Here is a 9,645-nt window from a genome sequence, read left to right on the forward strand (position 1 = left end):
GAGCTTCCCACCGGGGTGCTGCCTGCCTCCCCGGGCCCCTGGCAGCCCCGCTCCTCAGCCATGCATCCTGCTGCTCCCCAGACCCCAGGGCAGGCAGGGCGGACACAGCAGCTTGCTCGGCCGGTGCAAACGAATCTGCCCTCTGTGCCCTGATAACATTGTGTTTGTTGCGGAGCGGGAAGAGCCTGCCAGCACATGATAAGAGCAGATGACTTTACTCTGGACCTGCTCTGGATTGAATTATGCTTTAATTTCATTTTCAGTTCCTCTTTTCTTTTCAGGAGGGGAAGGGGGCTTTAGGGGTACAAGCAAATCTGGGGGCTCCTGGACCCTTCTCTAAGCAGCCAGGCAAAGGGGAAGACAGAGAGTAAAACCCAGCCAGATTAATTTTCTGCTCTGGGGAATATAACCCTGGAGTGTCACAGTTGTTTAGGCTGTTCTGTGGTGTGGATCTCCCTGGCACCTCTCATGGGGTCCCCTGTGGAGCTTTTGGGACTTGGGTTTTGCCTCCCACTGAACCAGAAGCTCTCTGGGCTGTGATGCTGTAGGTGGTGTTGGAGAGGGAGCACTGGAGATGCTTCTGAAGGAGAGTTCTTGGGTTCACTCCAGTCTCCCAACTCCAGGTGACAGCACAGAAAAAGATGCAGTGCAGGTGTTTTTCAGTCCCCAATGTTTTGTGGGGTAGGGGACCCCTCTGGGTCTCCTGAGAACCCTGCTGAGCAACCTGGGTAGCAATTCCACCTCTGGCAGTGCCACAGAGCACGGCCCTCTGCCCATCCCACATGTGCTGTGTGCCATTGAGGGTGCCATGGCCCTGTGGAAGTGTTGGCTGACAATGCTCTTGGTTTGACGGGGCCACCTCTGGCACACCATGCTGGGCACGCTCCTCACTCCTCTGCTGCCAGATGTGCCAAAAGCAAGGATAACCATTAACCCTTCCCTCTTTAGCCATCACCTGGGTGGGTGGCCCTTCCCACCTTCTGTTTGCTCTCTTGCCTTGCTGCTGTTTGATCTCTTGGGATGCCTGTGACTTTACAGTCTGCTGTAGTGGCACGGGAGATAACCCACGTTTCCTAAATGGGCTTCTGTCAACAGGGGGCTGTACATACATGCAGTCTGCTCCTGCTCACCTCCTACTCACCTCAGAGGGGGCTTCTGTGGCTGAGGGGCTGACAGGTCTGTGGCAGGGACCCTCTGTGCCCACCCCACAGCTCACAGCAGGAAAACCCTGCCCATGACGCACTCCTGGCTCCCTGCACAGTCAGCACTGGCAGTGCTTGTGTTGCTGTGGTGCCTGGCATGCTGCCGCTCCCCGCTGTGCCAGCCCTCCCACCAGAGCATCAGTAAAAAGAGTTTCCTGGGGAATATCCCACATTTGCAAGAAATATTGGCTGTAGAAATTAAGCTGATCTGTTGGCGACACCTCTCAAAATAAGTGAGCATGGGTGCAGCTGCCAAAATTGCCTGGAAAAGGGGAAAACCGAAAGGAATTAGTGCTTGTCTCGTATGGAATCTTCTCTCACTTATCTGTAAAAGTTTGGGGCAGGAACTGCCTTGCTATTAATTATTATTTGGCCAAGAATCAAGTAATGGGATTAACTGGTGACTTGAATAAACTACTCTGGGAAGCAAGCTAAAAGTAATTTCAAGTAATGCCCACATGCTTCTTTACCACTTTGGAGGTAACTTTTTCTGAGGAAGGACTTTGTAGCCCATGTGTTTTGACCCAATAGGTGCCATTAATAAACCTGCTGCCTTGCTGGCAGACAAGCAGATGGGGCCCAGGCAGCAGCCCAACATGTGCTCTGGAAACCAGGGCAGGGATTCTTGGTAAAAGGGGGAAGATCTGAATTGTTGTTGTTCCACTGGATTACTGAAATAATTTATTGCAATGCTCCACCCTTATAATTAAAGCGCGGTGATGAAAGCAACTGGTAGAGTAGCTTTGGATTCAGAAGCGGCATGTGCGTGTGGTGTGTGTGCACACCTCACCTTGGGTGTTTATATTTGTTTTTTTTTAAATTGACTCCTTGCTTCTGAATAGAGCAGGCAGCAGCCTCAGTTCTTAGAAAGGTATCTGGAGATGGACAGCTCCAGAAAGCAGGGAGACAGGCTTCAAGAGATAAGGGCCATTGCTTGAGGAGCGCAACAGTAGCAGGGCCATTCCTGGTACTGGCTGGATGGGGGCCAAACAGCAAAGATCTTGCTGTGAGCAGGACAGGGAGGCAAAGAGCCCCTGGGGAGGCCTGCCCAGTGCCCTGGGTCTCTGCTGTCATCCAACAAGGCAGAATAGAGTGGGTGGCTTGAGCGTCTCCTGTGGGGTGGGATAACCTGCTGTCCTTGTGTGCCGTGCCATGGGAAGCCCTCAGAAGGACAGCACTGTCCCAGGGGCTGCTCAGGGTGGGACAGCCTGCCCATGTCCCCTATGCCAGGGCAGACCGAGACTCAGCCACAGCACCGGGCCCTAGGGAGACCAGACAACAAACGTGTTGTGGGGGCTGTGGGGCGAGATGAGGCGATGCCGGCAGGGTGCCAGTTCTCGACAGGGTCGAGGAGCAGTTATCTCTGCTCCCACACGCACCCTGCACGCAGCCAGATGCGAGCTGGTACGCTCTGTGCTGCTGATTGCCTCACCGGCAGCAGCGGCGCGGGAGGACGCGGCTCCACGGGGGCGCTTACATGAACCGAATGGCGCGGGGGCGTGGGCCATCGGGGCTTGGCTATCTGGTTCAGCTCCTATGGTGGCACAAGCAACTCTTTTTGGGACTCCACCTTCGGTGGCCCCAGTGGCGAGTGTACTGACTGGCAGATCGGCCGGAATGGTTTTACCTGTGCCCCTGCGCCAGACCTCTCTGGCACTCTCTGCCTCCACACACGGGTGAGTGTGACGCAGCCATTGCCCCTGCCCCACTCGGCACAGGGTGCCGGGGGATCTCCGATTCTGTCACCCACAGCCCCCTCTCCGCTCCTAGTGTGAGCAAGGCTTAAGGGCGCCGCTGCCCCGTTCACGTCTCTGGCAGATTTTGGCCTCCGCGACCCACAAAAGCCCCGTTGTCTCTCCTCCCCGGTGGGACACTCTCGCAGAGCAGGGCATGGAGACCCCGCCGCCTGCCCGTCCTCTCCGTCCCGCGCGGCTCCGAGCGCGGTCCGGCCAGCGGCAACTGCCGCCCCCCGCCCGGCGGGGCAGCCCCGGCGCAGGGGGCGTGGCTTAGGCGGCGATAGAGCCAATGACAGGCGGCGGCGGTGAATATCAATGCCGGCCGGACCAATGGGGGCGCAGCCATGCTGTTAACAGCTTAGGGGCGCGGGGCGGCGCAGAGCAGCGCTGCTGCTACGGGGAGCGGAGCGGCGCCGGGCTCCGCGCACCGCGCTCCCCCAACCCGCCCCGGCCCCGTTGCCTCGGCCCGGCTCGCCATGGCGGCGGCCGTGGACGAGAGCGCCCTGCCTTCTATTTCCACTTTCGCCAACTTGATGCCGCTAGAGGAGCGGCCCGCCGACATGCTCCACGTAAGCACCTGGCACCGGGGAGAGGGTGGCAAGGTGGGTACGGGACAGAGCGTTCCGGGCCGGGGCTCAGCCCGGCTGGGGTGTGGGGGGTGGACCGCCTTCCCGCCGTCGGAGGGCGCCCCGGGGCGGCGCGGCGCAGCCGGAGTGGTGCCGACCCGTCGGACGGGTTGGGGGGAGCCGCCGCCCCGAGCGGGAGGCGCGGGCCGAGGGTGCCGCCGTAACCGTCTGCCCGCCGATCCTGACGCTTCGTTTTCCCGCAGAGGATGCTACAGCAGGATGGCCCAGCTACCGTCAAGCGGGAGGAGGATGACCTCGGCAAGTTCGTGGACTTGGACTTCATCTTGGCACACACCAGTAGTGGAGGACAGGCGCCGACCGGTCCCAACTACCCCCTGCCCGAGACCCCCGAGAGCTGCGGCACTACCTACGACAGCGACGGCTCTTACTCCACGCCGGGCAAGTTCCCGGCGCCTTACCCCGAGGGCCAGAGCCACAGCTACGTGGCTGAGCTGCTCACCCCGGACCTGCCCGGCCACTACGACCTGCAGCGGAGAGAGTACACGGAGCTGCGGGTGCCCGGCGGTCCCCACCACCACGCTCCCCCCCATCACCACCCGCCTCTCCACCCGGCCTTAGCCCGCCCACTGCCCCTGGACCCCGCGCAGTCCTTCGGGCCCCGCATCAAGAAGGAGCAGCCGGAGGAGCGCGCCTGCATGCTGGGGATGTCCGCCGCCGAGTACCTGGGACCGGGCGGCGGCGAGCACAAGCCACGCGTGGCGCCGGGTCCCGGGCCGGGACCGGTGCCGGGGCCGCCGCTGCCCTATCCGGGCTTCCCCCACGGCCGCTTGGGGCCCCCTGAGGAGCCGCTGCCTGCCACCGATCCCCACCTCTTGGCCGACCTGCCGCCCCACTACGCCGTGGCCCCGCACCGCTATGCGCCCCACTTCGCCCCCCAGCCGCCACCGCAGTTTCATGGACATTTCAGTGTTTTCAGGGAGCCCCTGAAGGGGCCGGGGCCGGGCCCGGCGGGGCTGCCCGGGCTGCTGGTCACGCCGCCCAACTCCCCGGTGCTGGAGTACTTCCCGGCCGGGGCTGCCCCCGAGGACTGCAAGCCCAAGCGCGGCCGCCGGTCGTGGGCGCGCAAGAGAACGGCCACGCACAACTGTGAATACCCGGGCTGCGGCAAGACCTACACCAAGAGCTCGCACCTCAAGGCGCACATGCGGACCCACACGGGTAAGGCGCGCAGAGGGTCCAGGTCAGGGTCCCGCGGCACGGGGTGAGACCCGCCAGCGTGATTCCGGGGCTGTGGAGGGGCGCCGGGAGAGGTGACACGGGGGGCGTGTCGCGTGGAGAAGACCCCTGCGGTATGTCAAGGAGTAGCGCACCGTGGGTCCCCGCGCTGGGGCTGTGTGAGGGCACGCAGAGATAGCCCGCAGTCAGGATGGGGCTGTGTGGAGGCGTTCTGCGTGTAGGGCAGGGGACAATGAGGATGGCCCCCGAAGTGCTCAGGACACCCTGGTGTGGGGCTGGGCACACATGAGGACCAAGGCAAGTAGCGAGACCACTTTTGTGGCGCCTCCAGTTGCTAGTTTTGATCCTCCGGGGTATTTGAGGCGGTGGGACTTGGGAAAGTGAAGAAGCCCTCCTCTTGCCTAGGAACAAACAGAATGGGGAGACAGACTGGGGAGTTGTAAGGTGAGGCCCTCGGGCCGAGCTGGGACGGGGCACATGGTGCTACCCCACAGCAGGGATGAGCTGGGGACCACCCACAGTTTAAAGTTAAGCCAGGGCGCATAGGAGGGATGCTGTAATGGGGCGGGGATGTCCAGAGAACAGACCTTTGCGTATGGGGAAGAGTAGAAAAATGGGGGACAGAAGGGGAAAGCTGGGCTGGCAGAGATGTACAGTGGGACTCCCATCTCTGAAGGGTGGGGACCAGGGAACCCCCTTTAAAAGGGGGATGCTGCGTAGGGTAGCACAGAACTGAAGGCATAGGGAGGGTGGGAACCTACAAGCCCACTGACACCCCTCTCCTCTGCAGGCGAGAAGCCCTACCACTGCACCTGGGAAGGATGTGGCTGGAAATTTGCCCGCTCCGATGAGCTGACCCGCCACTACCGCAAGCACACGGGGCACCGGCCGTTCCAGTGCCACCTCTGCGAGCGGGCTTTCTCCCGCTCAGACCACCTCGCCCTCCACATGAAGCGGCACATGTGAGCAGTGGCTGCGGCCGGACTCGATGTCCCCAGAGCCAGCTCACGGTGTAAATAGCATCGGGCCAGGGATAGCGACGGGGGGAGCAGCCTGGCCACCCAGCCCTCTCCGCTTGTAGTTGATAACTAGTTTTTCTCCTCTTGCCCCTGTGAGAGCTGGCCCAGCCAAGTGGTGGGGGATGGCTGCTTTGGGGATATATGTGGGGAGCAAAACTGGAAGAAACACCTGCCTAGGTATCACCTCTCAGCTCCCCATGCCTGGAGGGTTTCCCCCTGCCAGATACCTGGTGAGTGGGGGGGCTGGTGCATAAGGGCTCTGTCCCCAGAAGTCCTGGCTTGTTTTGGCATCAGTTTAACCACCTTCCCCAGATTCTGGCACCCCCCTGGCTCTAGGGGCTGTGGTGGCTGTCTCTGGCTGCGTTTTGGCTGAAGAGCCATGCCAGTTGGGCACGTTTGTTGTGGTGCTGGGAAATGGGTTGCTGGTTGTCTCGGTTGTGATCATCAGAACAAACCTCCTGACCCAAAGCCCAGGGTGGATGGGAGGAGGGTGGGATTTGACTGGCTCATGGCTAAAAAGGTTTGCAGGTGTTGGCAGCACAGCATCGCCTTGCACAGTGGGCAGGAATGCTCCTGTCACTAGCCTGGGACCCCACTGGGCAGTCCAGCCCTGGCCATTCCCAGTTTTCTGCTCAAGAGCCTAAAATGTCTCTCCTGGCTCTTGTCTGCTTTATTTTGTCTTGTTCTTCCCCTCAGGATGACACCAGGTACTGCTGCAGCTGCCTTCCCCATGCTGCTTTTTCAAATTTAGTATGTAAAGGACAGTGAGTCCAGCTATAAATGCCCAGGTCTCTGCTATACTTGAAACTTTTGTAAGGGGGGGGGACAAAAAAGAAAGCTCAAAAGAAAATGAGTCTTTTTATGTGCAGCTTCTGCAAAGCAAGTTGTAAATTAAACAAAGCAGTAATATATAATGTTTCTGTTTTTTTAATATATTTTCTTCCAGCTGGGAACACAGATGAGTCTCAGCTTTGGGAAGTGCACTGTTCCCGTCTGTGTATATTGTTAATTAACATTTCTCTGCTTGGGCACGTTAGGTCTCTTGCACTCTGAAATGTTACTTTTCTTTATATGCAAACTGTTGAAATATTGTGATCTGCTGTATAATAAATAAACAAGTTGTAAACATGAAAGAGCCAGGAGAGTTTACTTTAAAGGTTTCTTCTAAGAGGAGAGGGTGAGGCTGAGCTTGTTTGTCAGTAAATATTTACATCGATGTTCATTTCTGCTTAAGTTAGCTGCGGAGGATCGATGGGGAACGCCCAAGCCTCGGCATCTGAGTAGCATCTCCTGTGCAACAGCTCTTGAGTCACCCCACTTCCCTGTGCCTCAGTTTCCCTAATCTGCAGATGGGGCAATTGTGGCACTGGGATGGTGTGACTGGTCCTGCGGTGAGTCATCTCCAAGGAGAATGGCAGCCGAAACTCAACTGAGCCTTGCTGGTCCTGAATTCTTCCTGAGCAGTCCTATCCTGCTGTGCCTTGCAGAGGGAGCTCTGCAATGCTGGCCTTGTGCTCATAACCAGGAGGGCATGTTGGTGTCAGCTGCCTGGTCCTGGCTGCTGTCTCTGCTGTCCTCTTGGGGATGGCCTGGCAGCTTGGTGGGGTTCAGGTGCTGAGGTTTCCCTGCGTTAATAGGTGGTGACTCAGCACAAGCATGCTGGCAGGTCCTGAGCTCAGCAAGCAGGTCTGGCTCCATCCCTCCCTCCCTCCCTCCCTCCCACAGCTGATTACCTGTGATGCACGAATCCCTCTGAAGGCAGCAACTTGTCCAGACCTGACACCATGCTGGCAGTGCAGGGAGCACACAGGCTGTATGATGCCCCAGCCCAGGATGGTGGTGGTGGTGGCAGCTCCCTCCTCCTGTGCTCACCACTGCAACCCCCAGCAGCTGGCCAGGGCTGGGGGGGTGTACTGGGGCTGTTTGCCCTGCAAGCAGGAGTGGGATGTAGCTGGGGCGATCCCACTCTTTCCTGCTCAGATGGGAATGGCAGAGCAGGTCTGATGTTCCCCTGAGGAGTGGCTAATATTTTGATGTTGGGCTCTTTGTTCTGGGACCAGCGCCCAGCCTTGTGGTCTGCTTTGATCAGATACAAAAGCATGGATGATTCCAGGTAGGGTGGCAGCAGCTTGGGACATCGAGTTCTGCCTGTAGGCCTGAGATCGGGACCATGGGGCTGCATCTACAGGTGTCAGAGATCCATCAAGCTCAATCACTTGTCCTTTCCACTGCTGCCTCCACCCTCTGTTTGCCCCACTCTCTGAGAGGGGAGACTGTTGGGACACATGTGGTCAGTGATGAGGTATGGGGGAAGTCTTGTTCTGGGACCACCAGAACCTAAGGACAAGGCTACAGTGCCGGGGATAGCTGGGGCAAAACTTCTGCCTCTTGCTTGGAGACTTGTTCCAAACGTCACATGGAGGGAGAGGGAAAGGTGTGGGCTGTTTGAATTAGCGATGAGTCAGGCTGGCAAAGCCAGATGGGGAGAGTGCGTGCCTGCGTGTTTGTGTGCGTATAGGTAATCTCTGGCTTTGTGTTTTTATTATGATTATTATTTTTATTTCCAGGGGAACGATGAATTTCTCCAACCATCCTGTCCCACTGGAAAGGCTGGCTCTGCTGTCCTGTCCTCCCTAAGCATCCTGGGAGCTGGAGTGACGGTTCACGGTTGTTTTGAGGTTCAGCTCTGAGATCAGAGCACAAACCAGCTCTTTCTTGCCTTTCATCATTGCTGTGCCACGGCAGGAGTGAGGTCTGGCTCTGCTGCCGCTACCTTACACGGAGGAGAGAGCAGGGGAAGGTGGCTCCTCCAAACAGAGCTGCTCTGGGTTTGGTCCCTGTGCCTGGGGCAAGGCACTCCTTCAGGCACAGAATGGGGCATGGCAGTCAAATGGGCCATCATGGCTGGGAATCACCGCATGGCTGGAGATGAGTGGCTGTAGTGGAAAAGACAATTATGGTCAATTTGTTGTTAATAAAGTACACCTTCTTCCAATTGCTTGGGTTAAGACACACTCTCCATTGGAGGAGGGAGGCCAGTCCTGTTCCAAGCAAAACCTGCCCTGCAAAATGATGAGGGCAGCAAGAAAACACCTTTGGCAGCACTGAGGGAGGCATGGCTGGGGGTGCAATCCCTGTGGTATGTGCACCTGCTGTCAGCTGGAGAACCATGAGTTAGACTACGTCTCCTTCCCTTCCTTTTCCACTTTGATCACTTCCTGCCAAAAAGGGGAGTGTGCACAGGTCCCTGAACCCTCTGTAACTGTTAAACCCCATGGTTTTGGGGTACAGCTGACCTGGTGGAATGAGGAGGCAAGTGGGTAAAGGAAGGAGCAAGGTATGGAGAAACACCTTCCAGCAGAAGTTTGAGTCATGGCCACTGTATGGCCTGGCACCATGCAGTCACCTGCCAGAGAGGGGCCTGTGGTTTTCAGAGCTGGAGAGGGGTGAAAGAGCAGCCTTGAGTGGATTTCTGTTGTCTGGGGATGACCCAGCTCATGGGGATCCCCCATGCTACAACCGATCTGGGATTGTTGATCCATTGGGAGAAAGGAGTGTTGCACATCTGAGGGTTCTTAGCTAGGGCTTGACCCTGGGGATGCTGTGGTCCATGGGAACAGCACGGAGCTGGGGACAGGAGTGCTGTGGGTGGGATGCAGCCTGGGTGCTCCAGGGTGGGAGGATAGTTTGGGGGTGCTTGGACACAGGCTGACACGGACCATTCCTCACCATGAGGTCAGAGCTTGGGTCCCCAGGACCAAGGTGTCCCTGCTGAACTATGTTCCCAGGGCTTGAGTCTCCAGTTGGAAAAGCAGTGGGAAGTGCCCATCCCTGCCACGGGGGGAAGGCCCAGCAGCCCGTCCCC

General features: G+C 58.3%; 1 protein-coding gene across 3 annotated transcripts; it reads left to right on the forward strand.

Annotated features, from left to right (window-relative positions):
• The first annotated feature begins 3,269 nt into the window (after positions 1-3,269).
• KLF17 (KLF transcription factor 17) lies at positions 3,270-6,913 on the forward strand. 3 transcript variants are annotated; one of them, XR_013775351.1, is made up of 3 exons: positions 3,270-3,540; positions 3,768-4,874; positions 5,552-5,691. XR_013775351.1 is itself a non-coding variant. In XM_079314319.1 (3 exons), the coding sequence occupies exons 1-3, from the start codon at positions 3,415-3,417 to the stop codon at positions 5,725-5,727; spliced, it is 1,278 nt and encodes a 425-aa protein (XP_079170445.1). In that variant the 5' UTR covers positions 3,270-3,414; the 3' UTR covers positions 5,728-6,913. The 3 variants fall into 3 exon arrangements, 2 of the variants coding, with proteins under 2 accessions (XP_079170445.1, XP_079170446.1); XM_079314319.1 differs by having other exon boundaries at positions 3,768-4,743; positions 5,552-6,913; XM_079314320.1 differs by having other exon boundaries at positions 3,270-3,507; positions 3,768-4,743; positions 5,552-6,913.
• The last annotated feature ends 2,732 nt before the right edge of the window (positions 6,914-9,645 follow it).

The sequence above is a fragment of the Erithacus rubecula genome, assembly GCF_903797595.1.
Source record: "Erithacus rubecula genome assembly, chromosome: 10".
Taxonomy (NCBI): Eukaryota; Metazoa; Chordata; class Aves; order Passeriformes; family Muscicapidae; genus Erithacus; species Erithacus rubecula.

Excerpts from the sequence above, each read along its gene's own strand:
- KLF17 (XM_079314319.1), top strand. The coding sequence starts at position 3,415 with ATGGCGGCGGCCGTGGACGAGAGCGCCCTGCCTTCTATTTCCACTTTC. Across the intron at positions 3,541-3,767 it reads ACCGGGGAGAGGGTGGCAAG|AGGATGCTACAGCAGGATGG; the intron begins GTGGGTACGGGA and ends GTTTTCCCGCAG. Across the intron at positions 4,744-5,551 it reads GCACATGCGGACCCACACGG|GCGAGAAGCCCTACCACTGC; the intron begins GTAAGGCGCGCA and ends TCTCCTCTGCAG.